The sequence below is a fragment of the Centrocercus urophasianus genome, unplaced genomic scaffold (assembly GCF_019232065.1).
Source record: "Centrocercus urophasianus isolate 14NV4802_14NV808 unplaced genomic scaffold, USGS_Curo_1.0 seq_9, whole genome shotgun sequence".
In the NCBI taxonomy this organism is placed as follows: Eukaryota; Metazoa; Chordata; class Aves; order Galliformes; family Phasianidae; genus Centrocercus; species Centrocercus urophasianus.
The window spans coordinates 40,277,692-40,292,359 of NW_024885532.1; the positions used below are offsets into that span (position 1 = coordinate 40,277,692).

A 14,668-nucleotide genomic window follows, 5' to 3' on the forward strand; every position below is an offset into this window, starting at 1 on the left:
CAAACTCTCATCTACAAAACACTATTTTTCAACACAATCACCACCATTAACTGTGTATTTTCATCAGTGATCAACAAGAGCCTGCATGCCACGCTCATAAAAACCCGCGCGAGTAGAGGTGACCCAGTGTTGCCACTGCTGAAATGCACCAACCAATGCCTCACTGTGCTGGCATCTACTGTTTGATCTCCATAAAAGGTTCAGCAAGCACCAATGAATGCCCATGGGTGCCATATTTTCCACATGGAGGAATTCAGTGACACACCTCTGCTTCATCCACACTTCCATATCAGACACCATTTTGTCAGACTGCCCCTCTGCTGCCTTTTGTCACACAGCAACAAAAAGTAAAGGGACACTGACGGGAACGTTCACCCTCTGCTGACCAACCCACCAGCACAGCCCTGACTGGGCAGAAAGCAGCGGGGAAGCACGCAGCAAACCGAACTAAGGCAGGCTGCTCGCGAACGCCTCCCGCCCCTCAGCCCCTCACACCAACCCTCCTCCAGGGCCGAAAAACGTCAGGATTAATGGGAGAACCACCCCCCGTTAGAGAGCCCTGCCCGGAGCCCTCCCTGATCACCTGGAGCCGGGGACAAGACGGCTGGAGAGAACCGACGAGAAGAAAAAAAGAAAAGAAAGGCACAGTACGGCACAGCCCCACACCGCCTCAGGGCCCAACGGCCCACAGCTCCCACCTCCCGCGACACAGCCAGCAACCAATCAGAGCGAGCGCGGCGGGAAACCGAGAGGCCCGGCGAGTCTCGGGCTCTGCGCACGCGCAATTCCCTGCTCTCCACTTCTCGCTCGCCGAGACGCTACGTGAAGGCTGGCGGTGCGCATGCGCTGTGGCGCCGTACCTTGCACCGCGCAGCCTCTCCCCAGGGGTTGGGCAGCAGTGCGGGTGTTCGACAGAATCACAGAAACATCAAGGTTGGGAAAGACCTAAGATCATCCAATCCAACCATCCTCCCATCACCAATAGTTCTCTCTACGCCATGTCCCTCAATACAGAATCCAAACGTTCCTTGAACACCTCCAGGATTGGTGACTCCACCACCTTCCTGGGCAGCCCATTACAGCGCCTGACCACTCTTTCAGAAAAGCAGTATTTCCTAACATCCAGCCTGAATCTCCCCTGGCGCAGCCTGAAGCCATTCCCTCTAGTGCTATCACCAGTTACACGAGAGAAGAGGCCGACCCCCAGCTCACTGCAACGTCCCTTCAGGTGGTTACAGAGAGCAATAAGGTCTCCCCTGAACCTCCTCCAGACTGAAGACATGGTGGCTCCTCGGTGTCAGAGGGGTTTGTGCCCAGAGTTCTGTGTCTCTGCAGGGGTTCAGTGTGTGGCACTGTGCATGCTGGCTCAGCCCGAGGTGGCAGGGATGAGGGGGGCAGGCAGGAGGACCACACTGCTTCATGGCTTACCTCAGCGTGCCTGGGAAGCGTGCTGGGCTGAGTTTGAGCTGGGAGAGCTGGGAGTGCGTCCGGCAGCCTTGGTTTGTGAGGAACAGCCAGAGCTCGTTACTGACAGGGAGGAACGAGAGACTGTGCTAGAGGGCTTCTTTGCATTGAATATTTCCTCAGGGCCTGGGCTTCTGCTTCTAGTACAAGCAGAAACGCTTGTAACGTTGGGTGCAGGAGGCAATCTGCTATCTTATGCTGAAATCACAGTCACAGAATGGCTTGGATTGGAGGGGACCTCAAAGCCCACCCAGCTCCAACCCCTGCCATGGGCTGGTTGCCCCCATCAGCTCAGGCTGCCCAGGGCCCATCCAGCCTGGCCTTAAGCTCCTCCAGTGGTGGGTACCACAGCTCTCTGGGCAGCTGTGCCAGGGCATCAGTGCCCTCAAAGTGAAGAATTTCCCCTCATATCTATCCTGAATCTCCCCTCTTTTAGTTTGAAGTCATTTTCTTAACCCTGCTCTCCCTGATAAAGACTTTTTCCCTATCTATGCTTTAGGACCCCTTTAAATGCTAGTATGAAATATGACTGGTTTCTGTAGCTGTTTTCTCTAGAGATAGGAAAAAGTAACTTTTTACTACCAGCTAACCAGCATAGTAACCCACTGTACTGTGCCCTACAGGACCAATGTCAGCAGGGCTAAGATTACTTTATAAAACTTACGTGGTATTGGTGTATGTGGATGCATGGCTGCACATGAAACACTGAAAATTAAAGGACTGCAAAACAAAAGACATAAGAGTAGAAGCATTAAGGTTGGAAAAGGTCACTAAGACCACCATGTCCAACCATCAGCCCACCATGCCCACACACCATGTCCCTCCGTGCCACATCTCCACGGCTCTTGAACACCTCCAGGGACAGTGATTCCACCATCTCTGGGCAGCCTGTTCCAAATAGGAATAGGAATTCCAAGTTGCTTAGGAAGAAGAGATTACACAGCTGTCATACAGTGCTGAATCACCTTCTTATTCAAAGACTTGAGTGCTATGGGATCATTTAGGGAGATCATTTGCTTTCTATGAAGCAACTTGCTGCGAACTATTGGCTGTAATAGCTGGTTACAAAGTTAATACCTGATTGTACCTTAAAGACAACCAGATGTTTCACAGTATGCGTATTGAATACATTAAACTTAAGCAGTGTCCTTCCAAATGTATTTTCCAGTCTCCTTATTGGATTTTTTTGTCCTTCAGCATTTTCATTTGCAGTGCTCTCCACAATAACAGCTCTTCTAAATAGCTTTATCCTGCAGGTCAGCAGGTAAAAAAAAAATTGAAGACAGTCTATTAAGAGAGTAAATGAGATTATAGATTTTATAGCTCTCTTATAAGATGTGAAAGAGGTCAAATATATGCTCTAGAAGAAGAGAAAAAAGTTGTGAAGCCTACGTGTACTGGATAAGAACTTTATTTCAAAGGTGTTTTCTAGTCAACATACTTCAGAATTATTTCTGCTGTCCCTTAATTTCCATACATATACTTAAAAACAGAGATTTAGCAGCTATTTTAATATGGTAATGCTTTCCATGTTTTAATACACCTGTTTGAATTACAGTATTACAGGCTGATGTTAATTCTTTCCTCTTTGGAAGTATGCTTGTTCCCTTTATACAAGCTGTGTAGTGATGCAGTGATATGGACAGCTGCGTGCATATGAAACTGGAGATAATAGTTCCCATAAAGTTCAACCACCAGTCATATTTCTCCTATGGGTAAAGAAATGTAGTTAGAAGAGTTAGCTACAACTTTGCAAAATAGTTAGGGGGAAATCTGAATTTATTTCCAGGACAGGCCGTCAGCTATCTTGGAATATGGCTTTGAAGAGCAAGACCATCCATACTTCCGCACTGCAGAGAGCATTTGTTTGACCAACCTATGAACTACAGCAAGGGATGCTGGCACAGATACGTTCAAGCTACGGCAGGGGAGATTCAGGCTGGACATTAGGAAGTATTACTTTTCAGAAAAGGTGGTCAGGCACTGGAATGGACTCCCAAGGGAGGTGGTGGAGTCACCGACCCTGGGGGTGTTCAAGGAAAGACTGGATGTTGTGTTGAGGGACATGGTTTAGTGGGAGCTATTGGGAATAGGTGAACGGTTGGACTGGGTGATCTTTTAGGTCTTTTCCAACCTTGGTGATTCTAGGATTCTATGATTCTTTGCTGGCTGCTATATCCCTCACTCTTATGCGGGAAGGATGGTCTTTGCAGGCTTTCCTGCCCTTTTAGCAGAAAAGGTTTTCTGAGATCTGCTAATGGAACAGTACAACCACCTGACAGCTCACCCTTGGCAGGACTTGGCACTCTGCAAGAATTCAGTGTTCTCCTTGATAAACTCTGAAAGAAGAGCTCTAAAGAAAGTGTGGTATTCAGACACTCCTCCCCCTCACACCCCACCCGAGAGCTCAACACCTCATTAGTTGGTAATGCAGTTTTTTGTTTCTTGTCTCCTTCTTGCTGATTACTGAAGTGTCTGAATAAAAGGAGAGCTTCACTCAGTTTGAATTGGCTATTCCCTGCATTCAGCATTCCTCGGTGTCACATAGCATGTTATCATATGCTCTTAAATGTTTCCCTATGGTTCATTTTGTTTTGATCTGTGATTACTTCTGTCATGCTGTTTCATCTTTTTTAGCACTTAACAACAAATATCTAATTATCATGACTACCAGGAACTAACAGGATGTGGTTTTACAAAGGTTTGCAATCTTCCAGTTAATACGGTCTCAAAATCACAATGTGTTTTTGTTAAACAGTTTGAATTAAGTGCAGTTTTTATATGTAAACTTTGCAAAGACAGATGGTTCCTAACAAAAAGAAAAAGCTGATCTTCATTATAGAGACTGACTAATACAGTGTGCGCAGCCCATGCAGGCACAGCCTACAACAGTCTCTGCCCGAGACTGATTTTGAAATAAATTTTTGAAATAAATTTTCTTGACAGTTGAGGAAGAGTAACTTTCATTATTATGTTCCTTGTCATGCAGGAGAGGCTGCAGAGTTACGCATTCTAGTGCCATACTAAAACAATGCCTGTATAGATTCCCCACATGCAGCTTCTAATCATTAGAAAGATGCTGCAGGATAAAAGAAAACTAAATAAAACAAAAGCCACTACTATTTCTCCAACCTAAACTGACTTGCTTGATACTATTTACCTTCTCCATTTGATTGCTTGTGTTTGTTGTAAGTAGGAAGACTAGCAAAGGGAATCAGAAACTGGATAATGCCTTTTGGCATGAATTTTCCCTTGGCATTGTCCAGCACATTAAGTGTATATTGAAAAGTGTCTTCACAAGCCTCGTATTCTCTCAGAAGAGCATCCAAATGCTGTATGGTGAGCAATAAAATTAATATAAGAACATTCTGAAGGCTTTAGGTCTACAAATTGTCAAGGAACACATTAAAGGTTCTGGATGATATTAGAAGGAAAAAGAAGAATAAATGTTCAGCTTTGGCCAATTTAATAAGTGATGAAAGGATCCAATCAGAATACTTTAAATGTCTCAGTAGTCATTTACACATAGGTCAATGAAAGCTGTTTGCAGGGTGCTGCATTTCCCAGCTGCTGGTTTCTGCCATCACTGGCATCTTCCGCACCGGCTGAAATAGAGTGAGATACAGAATATGGGTTCCTCTCAAAAACGTACCTGTCATTATCCTCAGATATCCATTAAAGTACTGTGGTATTCTTTATGAAATACCAACAAAATGTTCATGGAGAAAAGAGTTGATCCTGGTTTGATCAAGGCCCACAGTCTGAATCAAACAGACTATATGATCAGACAGCCCTGCGATATACCAAGTTACCATCCTATCACAAATTATCTTTGATGTTTTCTTTAGTAGAAAGAAACTGATTCTGTAGATGGAGTCATTAAAAGGCTTTATGGAAGGAATATGTCTCAAAGAGAACCTTAAAAAGTCAAGCTTGGTAAAGAAAAATTTACAAGGCATGAGAATGGGTTTACACCAGGATGAGAGACCTGGAAAAAAACTGCGAGTCAGTGAAGTAGTATTTTAAAGAAAGCAGTGAATTTGTAACAGTGTTAGATTGGTTCTTCTTGCTTCTGTTTTTTTCTTTGTAATGGAAACCAACATCTCTACAGACAGGGAGATGATTCTTTGCTAAATATTAGAGGATCCAAGGAGAGATCAAGGAACAAAGCATCTCTAGTGACTGAGGTAAGTTTAGCATCACCTGAGAGAGGAAAATCTGTAAGAGAAGCTGGTTCATGACTTAGATGCTAGCTTGGCAAACTGGAGTCTGAGTTTGTTTTCTGGGCGATCATAGATTTTAGAGCAGGTATTCTCAGCTTAGTCTCTTAGGGCTCAATCTGATAAATGCAACTGAGCTCCAGATCCAGGTCTGCCTTGCTAAACTGCTGAAGAAATTAGAATTTTTTAATCCTAAAAGTCCACAGACTTCTAGTCTTGCTTTTACATGCTCAAGTTGTTCTGATGTCAGCAATGCTAACAACACTTGTTGGGCAGAAGAGATGACTAGAGACCAGACCTCCCATTTTCCATGTTTTGTCAGAAGAACCTGATTTCAGAGTCAGCTGCTCAATCTCACCATGGCAAAATGAATAGTATATATATTTCAGGCACAGTGGCATGGATTCACAGGAAGAGGCAGACAATCCTCACCGGCTTCCTTTCCTAGAAAGAGATATACCTGATGGTTAGTACATCTCTGCGAAATATGGCTCTGAGCTGCATGGAAAAACATTCAATCTGCTCCCTCTGCAAGGGCTGTAATCACCAAAGCGCTGTTCCTACTGTCTGCTCCTATTAGGGGGAAAAAGGGAACTTTGACCAACTTTTTTTATGAAAATGTGGATTTCTATGTTTAGTAGCCAACTGAGGACAAGGGTATATTTCCTGAAAAGCATCTTCCTGCAGGTGTGAGAGAGTGGATTGAAGGTGTATTCCTTGTGACAGCAGTTTCTATCAAGCAGTGCTAGGTAGCTGCAGCTTTGACTTTAAGTGGCTGCCTGTAAGTGTTCTGACATCCCTGGCTCATACATTGAGTGCTCAGTAATGCCTAGGAGCTGCATGGGAAACTGATGTACCAACCCATGTGATCCTACAGCAGCCTCACAACTGGAGGCTTCTGTTGGATCAGACATTTTATTTCTGATAATAAAGTAACAATGAAATCATTAAAGGGGACTGAAGCAGTAGTGGAGAAAGACAAGGACAGCAGTATTATTTGCTCCTGTAATGTCCTTGGCAAAGGAAAACTATTCTTTCCCACCGGCCCAATAAAATTACTGCAGTCTGCTTCCTTAAGTGATTGTTGCTCGTCTATAACTTTATTGCTGTCCTTTTTAGAGGATAGTTTAATCATTTCACGTTTATAGATGCAAAGTAATAACCTTAGATTTACATAGAGCTAATTTCTTTCTTTGTGAGTGGGTTCTGTAGGATGTGTGCAATTAAGCTTCAGAGGGAGGATACAGGAAACTTGATTAATGGATCAAAGAGACACCGTCTAAGGGAAATGCATATAATGCCAAGAGAGATAATGCCTCATTTCATAATAGTTATGCAAATATGTCAAATGTTGGAGAATTCAATTAATATTTGACAAATAGATATTCTGTGATGCAGGATAAACACATACTGAGGAACAAATAAAGCCCTATTGCATGCCATCTATCAGCTTCCTCTCACACAGACTGGGTTGGCTGGTCAGACAGCTCATTCCATTGCAGGTAGCAAAGAGCAGCTAGGCATGAATCAGTGCCAGACAGCATTATATTTTGGATGAAGGAGAATGACCAAGGTTAAATTTTATGCACACGAGGCCAATCAGCATTTGTCATTGTGTGTAAGTCTATTGCTCAGTCCTCTGCTCAAAGCTAGATTTTATACCACATTAAATAAATGTTGTTTTGTGATAAATGAGACAGAATTATACAACATCAGCCTTCTTAGCAGCAAGGCCACACTGCTGGCTGGTGTTCAAGTTGGTGCCCTCCAGGACCTCCAGGCCCTTTTCTGCAGAGCAGCTTTCCAGCTGGGTGTACTCCACATGTTCTGCTACCTGTGGTTGTCCCTCCCCACATGTTGGACTCTGCAGTTCTTGCTGAACTTCAAGAGTTCCTGCCTGCCTACCTCTTCAGCATGTCAAGGTTTCTCTCGACGTCTGCACAGCCCTCTGGTGAACCAGCCACTCCTCCCCGTTCTGTGTCATGTCTGGGATTACTGAGGGTGCACTCTACCTCCTTCATCCAGATCATTAACAAAGATGTTGAACGGGACTGGATCCAGTATTGACCTTGGGGATACTTCGCTCATTACTGGCACGGACTTTTTTGTGCCACTGTCTAGGGGTGGAAGTTCAATCAGTTTTCAATCCTCAATTTTTTAATTTTGTTCTGAATGTACTCCACCCTGGTGAGGCTGCACCTCGACTGCTGTGTTCAGTTTTGGGCCCTCACTACTAGAAAGACATTGAGGCCCTGGTGTGTGTCCAGAAAAAGACTACAAAGCTGTGAGGAACAGGAGCGGGAGTTTTACGGGGTGCGCTGAGGGAACTGGGATTGTTCAGTCTGGAGAAGAGGAGGCTCTGGGAGACCTTATCACTCTCTACAACTGCCTGAAAGGAGATTATGGCAAGATGGGGGTCAGCCTCTTGCTTAACTAGTGACAGAACTAGAGGGAATGGCCTCAAGTTGCTCCGAGGAGGCTGAGGTTGGATATTAGGAAAAATTTCTTCTCTGAAAGAGTGGTTAGGAGCTGGTGGAGGTGGTGCAGTCACTGCCCCTGGAGGTGTTCAAGACACATGGAGATGCTGTACTAAGGGACACTGTTTAGTGGGAAATACTGTGTTAGGTGGACAGTTGGACTGGATGATCTTGGAGATCTTTTCCAACCTTGGTGATCTTGTGATTGTATGATTCTATAATTGTGAGCAGTGCATATATAGGTGCTCTTGAGTTCACCTGTGCATCATTTAAGTGTCTATTTTGTCTTTGCTTTTGACTGTAGGGAAAGATATAAGCTGTATTTTGTACTTTAAGACATGTGTTCAATCATTTTGATTCACTGTGGTCAAGTCACAAGCTTTTAAGAAATCCTCACCTCTTCTGCTAAGTCATCTGTTTAAATCAGACATAATAAATTTCCATAAACGTTGATGTTTTCCCAAATTTATGATTTTTTTTAACAAGCAGTTTTGCTGTGATCTCTGAGTTACTGCTTCTAATAGATGACTTCTCTGTTGTCAGAGCTGATTCTGCTCTCAAAATCTATTAACCTAACCCAAATGCACATTTTAGTTACATGTATCCTGGCAGACATCCACCACTGGAATCAAGTAATGAGCACCACTGAGTATTTTTCTAATTGGACATAAAATTCATAATTTTATCATACAATACAATCCAATTAGTTATAATGAGCTCTTTTTCAGGACAGGTTGTCCAAACCAGTGCTATTGCCAGTTCATAGAGGCTACAGGAAAAATCACTTGATTAATTTATTTCCAACATTAAATTGTTATAGGAAATATTGTGGCTTCTTTTTCTTTTATCATGTGGATATCCAAGCACCTGATTTTGGAAAGAAAATCTCTTCCCAGTGTGTAATTTTCAGCATTTGTTGTAATACCTTTGTTTCTTATCGCAGATATTTTTGCAACAAAGCATGCTTTAGCTTGTCTTTCTTATATCACATCGATGAGACCACTCTAAGCACTCTGACAATGTGGAACCAGTAGCAATGCTGCTATCACAGCATAATTGTACAAGCCAGCTTGAGATCCTGTTTAAATATTGTCATTTGGAAGGAGAAAGGAGATCCAAACACTTAAGAAAGTGATTCACAAGGAGGGGTTCTCTAATCAGGGGGTGGAATTTTATGTAGCACCTCTATGGTTGTTTGGCAGGCCAGCTTTTCCACGGCAACAGCAGTAATGGGAGCAGCTCTGTGGGATGGCCTCCGGAAGTGGTGGCCTCACTCCCACTCTGCTCTTCCCTGTGTGATCTTCCCCCACATCATTCTCCATCCACTTTATTCTGACAATGCACTTGCTCAAGTGGCATCACTTTCCAAACTTGCAAAATAGGAACAGTACAGTTATTTTTTGTAAAGTGCATTGAGAACTGAAGTGCAAAGCATTGTTATTGCAGTTTTCCTTGCTCCCAGTTACTTTGTGACAGTTTCACAACATCAAATCTTTACAACTGTAGATAACAGCAGGACAAGGGGAAATGGTTTTAAGTTGAAGGAGGGAAGATTTAGGTTGGATGTCAGGGGGAAGTTCTTTACTATGAGAGTGGTGAGGTGCTGGAACAGCTGCCCGGAGAGGTTGTGGATGCCCCGTCCCTGGAGGTGTTCAAGGCCAGGTTGGATGGGGCCCTGGGCAGCCTGGTCTGGTATTAAATGGGGAGGTTGGTGGCCCTGCCTTTGGCAGGGGGAGGGGGGGGTGTTGGATCAGGATCCTTGAGATCCCTTCCAACCCTGGCCATTTTATGATTCTGTGATTCTGTGATCACTTTGTCAATTGCTAGTTTTTTTAAGAATTAAAGTTACATTCTAGTTTGCATTGGATAGGTATATGCCAGGGCTTTCATGTCTGGTACCCTCACTACTTCTTACAAAGAAGGTTCTCGTTTATATACAGGAATAACAAGACAGGAAATGTTCAAAGGATTGCCTGAAAGCTGCAGGTCACTCCTGGCAATCATTAACTTTTGGACCACTGTTTTGCCCACGTGTATTTTATTCCTCCTCACCGTAGGTGTATAACAACAAATTGCTTTGCAGAATGAGAGATGCTGATTTTAAACTTAGGACGTTCTCTTTGACTTGTCACAAACGAACAGCACAGCAGAGGATGTATGCATATTTTACACTTAGTAATGTTTTGCTGTTCATTTATTTATATGCACCTGGATGCTTTCCCAATATAACAGGCCATATTTCTTTTTATAATGAGAGCAGTCATGGAAAAATCGCACAAGGTGCTATAATGAAAGCCAAGATATTATGATGGCTCTTTAGCAGAGTGGGCTGAGCATGAATACCTTGCGTGCTGTCTCTTTCAGCTGTACAGTACAGTTTCTTTCAGCTGTACAGTACAAATTCTGCACTAACAGCGTAGTAGCATTTTACACAACGAAGAGTCAACATTCCCTAAATATCCTTGTCAAACCCCTGGAGAGAGGAGAATGCCATTGACCTCTTTCACAGATGAGGAAGCAACATTGGAATTAGCACTGTAACTCCGCTGATTTCCTGGAGTTATTCCAAATTTACACCTGTAGAAGTAATACAGAAATGAAGCTGAAGCCATTTGCTTGCAGCTATCCTGTCACACAGCTGCACGCTCAGCATTAAAAACTCAACGCATCAATGCTTCCTTCTCCCTCACAGTAAGACTTTCTACTGAATCATAGAATCATAGAATCGCTCAGGTTGGAAAAGACCTTCAAGATCATCGAGTCCAACCACAACCCAACCATACTAACCATACTACCCTAACTCACAACCCTTCGCTAAATCACATCCCTGAGCACCACATCCAAACGGTTCTTAAACACATCCAGGCATGGTGAGTATGGTGATGATAAATGGCACGTCTATATCTTGAGCCAGGGCCATCTGAAAACAAACAGGGACAGAAACAGAATCTTACACTGTTCTTCCACTTTGTGCCTAGAAATAATAGCCCTGTGTCCAGCTTTGCATCCTATGGAAATAAATGAAAAAGAAATTATTGTTTATGAAATTCCATCTGACCAGCAATGTGAATGTTTTTTCCAGGTAACTTTAACAGCAGGGAGGAATAATGAGCTTCTGAAGATTGCCAATGAGCAAAGAATGTGAGTTAAAAGCCTTTTTATATGCAAATACTTTATTATGGAGGGTTTTTTTCCTTTTTTTTTTTTTCAATTTTTGAAAGCAAAAGCACAATGGGACATCAGTTACTTTCATTTACATATGAATACCCAGAATTCACTTTCAATTTGCAGCTATTCCAGGGCCCTTGCACTACCTGACTGCGTTTGAGGTCTGGAGTGAAGTGGGAGTGTACCGACTCCTCCAGACTGCGTGCAGAAATGAGGGGTCCACGCTTTGCTGCAAAAATTGAAAACCTTTTTGCAAAATATCTGTTCATTTCAGAGTAAGTGGTGGCAACAGCATTAGTTGTGAGGCGGTACAGCTTGAAAACACAAATACAACTCTCACGTTTTCTACTCATTTCTATTGTATGCATTCTAAAAATGGTTAGCTGTCAGCAGTTGTTTACTCACTGCAGGTTTGGGAACAAGAGCTGAAATCCAGCCTTACACTGAGGATCAGGACAGAGATTCCAAACAAGTCTAAGTCCTACTCCTTAATTTCCATGTTTGAGTGGCACTCACCGGCTGAACGGGCAATGACTGCACAGGGCGGCCCCTTGCTGCGGCTGAGCCATTCCGTAAGTGTTCTAATTCCTCCTTGAAATTAGGTGAGAGGCTTAAAGAAGGTGAGTGTAACCAAGTTTTGAGTATTTGAGATGAAATAATACTGAATCTGCAGGCAGAAAAACTGCTTTTAATGCATCAGAACCAACATTAGGTCCAGCTTGTATGTAATGATTCATTGACACCAGTGACACCATACAGATGTAAATTTACATGGAATCTCCTCTGCTGAGATTAATATTCCAACTGAGTTTGATACTCTTGATGTTTAAGTTTTGAAAATCAAAATAGGAAATAAAACACTTACTTATTCAGAAATTGTTTCTCATTTGAAACACCTTCCAAGGGTAAAAGTCAACAAGAAAACCAATTAAGCTGAAGTTGCCAAGGCCAACTCTGAGTCAGAAAACTAAATCTGTTCAGATTTCTACAGAACTCCAGAGACTGTTGTCCATTTCCAGAACTTTGCTTGAGACAATCAGAGATTGAGAAAGCTTCTCTAATCTTAAAAACAAAATGTATCATTTAGGAATGTATGTATTGATTTCTTTATTGTGACTTATGCAAGTAAGAATTTACTGTAAAGTTGCCAAAGAACAATTCGCTAAGAACTGATATTCAGAACCTCAACTTGTAAAGGCAGTTTGGAAAATACTTATCACTGTTTCATTATTTCCATCATCCACAAGTGCTGCTTTCCTTTCTCTGTCAGAGATTTCCTAGTACAGCTTACCATCAGGTGGGATCTATATCTGTCTCACACAGCAGCACTTGAATGCATGAGAGATGCTGGTGGGTCTAACATTCTGGGTGGGAAACTTCTTTTGTAAACATAAATAAAAACCTTACTATATGATGAGTTAGAAAGTGTTTGGATTTCCTGAACCTTGAACTGTTTTGGCCAAATAGCCAAGAAGGTGGATTCTATCTCACGGGTTGATGTTTGCTTATTCACCTTTACATTTAATTAATTGGAGTAGTAGAAAACAATGAGTCTTAGGTGATAAAAACTGAGATACACAGAGAATGAGATATGTTTTCCCTAAGGAAAATCAGTGATCTACCTGTGGATTTTTGGTCTACGTGGTGGGAATGTGACCCCACGCTGCTCTGTCTCTTCTCTGCCTTTTCCCCTGCACCAGACATCAGCTGAGCACCCCACACCACAGAATATTCTTTCTCAGGCTCAGATGGCACCAGATACATGCTGTGATAACTTACCCAGGGCTGCATTCTCCCACTTCACACAAAAGCACTCAGGCTCCTGTTGAGCTTCCTTCCTAGCAGAGGCTTGTCATAATGCAAAATGGCAGGTCAGTCTGGGCTGTGGTAAGATCAGCCAGTGCTTACCTAGCATGTAGGCTCCTGATGCCTTCAGAATTGTGCTCTCATTGTTATTGTGGCTTTCAGAAGCACAGAGCAAGAACTGAGGAAAGCCCATGCTGCCAAGGTGAGATTCCTTATAGGATCTGTCTTACAAATTCCTTAGAAAACATGCTATCAAGTGTTCAAAGACAAGTGTTTGCACAGCTTCTGCAGTAGCAGCCAAATGAAGGGCCCAAAATTTAGGGATTTTTAGGTTATAATAATGCTTCCATTTTAGAAATAAAAATGTTTACCTCTCTTCTCTTCAGAGACCTATGGTTGCTGTGTCAGCACGGAAATCCAAGAATGTGGATGTGATCCAGCTCTTCCACAAACTTTTGTTTTGCACTTAGGCAAGCAAGCAGTGCCCCAACTCCTGCAGTCAATGGGAACAACTCCAGTTGACAGCTTGGTACGGGCCTCTATGCTGTCAGAACACAAATACATTTGAGCAGGCGGCAGTCATTGATATTACCAGACAGAAAGATTGTGACATGAATCTGTTTCCAAACAAAAGAGGTTTACAAGCCAGTTGGAAATGCAGCGTATTCATTTTCTTTAAAGATAATGAGCAGCATGATCCAATAATTTTCTCTTATGCTTTTCATAAAGCTCTTAAGGCATTTAATAATCAATTAACAGCTCAAGCACGTCATCATTACAGAACATTTTGCAATAATCCATTAGGAATTAATGTAGAGGGAGCATTCCATCAGTGCTAACAAATCATTGCTAACAAACTGCTATCCAGCTAGGATCCATGCCAAGCTGATGGGCTCTGCATTTCCTAATGAAGACAAGATATGCTCTGCAAGCATATTGCTGGGACTTGCTGTTCCCGACATCTGCATTTCTGGTGGTTCATATTTAGCCTTTTCTCATTCTTCTGGTGAGATTAATAAAATCCAGCTTGCTGTGCTGCATGACCTTCAATCCAAATATTTAGGCCTTGATGGATTATAGAAAACGTGCTACAGAGTAGTTATATATCTAGAATGCAAAGCCCCTGAAGTGGCTTCATGTATTTCTGAAGTCTTTCTTAACAACTCTGTGAATGCCTTTTAAATATCTTTTGCTGCCTCTTCATAAATCTTTCTGGTTTTTTGTTTTGTTTGTTTCCCCCCCCCCCCCCCCCACTTAATAGAACTGGTTGTATCCCTGCCTCCTTGGATCAATCTCAGCAAGAGACAGAGATATACCTGTGTGAGCTCTTCCCAGCTGTTGCCAGATGCAGCAATCAAGTGCCTGGCTCTCAAGGAACTTAGAGCAGCAGTAGCACCTTGTGTTTGCAGACAGGTCTCTAAATTCAAGCTTGGACCTGAACAGCTCCCTCACCTTGCAAGAGCAGTCTATTCCTTCCCAACGATGTGGCTCACAGGCTCGTCCTCTGCCCAGCAACAGTTGGCTCCTTCCTAT

General features: G+C 42.9%; 1 protein-coding gene across 1 annotated transcript in view; it reads right to left on the minus strand.

Moving 5' to 3' along the window:
• CEP295 (centrosomal protein 295) overlaps positions 1-11,898 on the minus strand; it is a 52,087-nt gene extending 40,189 nt beyond the window's left edge. Inside the window, exons 1-3 of the mRNA XM_042838729.1 lie at positions 11,846-11,898; positions 10,633-10,738; positions 584-818 (exon numbers count right to left, since the gene is read on the minus strand). Of these exons, the coding sequence (XP_042694663.1) occupies positions 584-818; positions 10,633-10,738; positions 11,846-11,898 (394 nt within the window). The remainder of the gene's footprint in view (positions 1-583; positions 819-10,632; positions 10,739-11,845) is intronic.
• Positions 11,899-14,668: the final 2,770 nt, after the last annotated feature.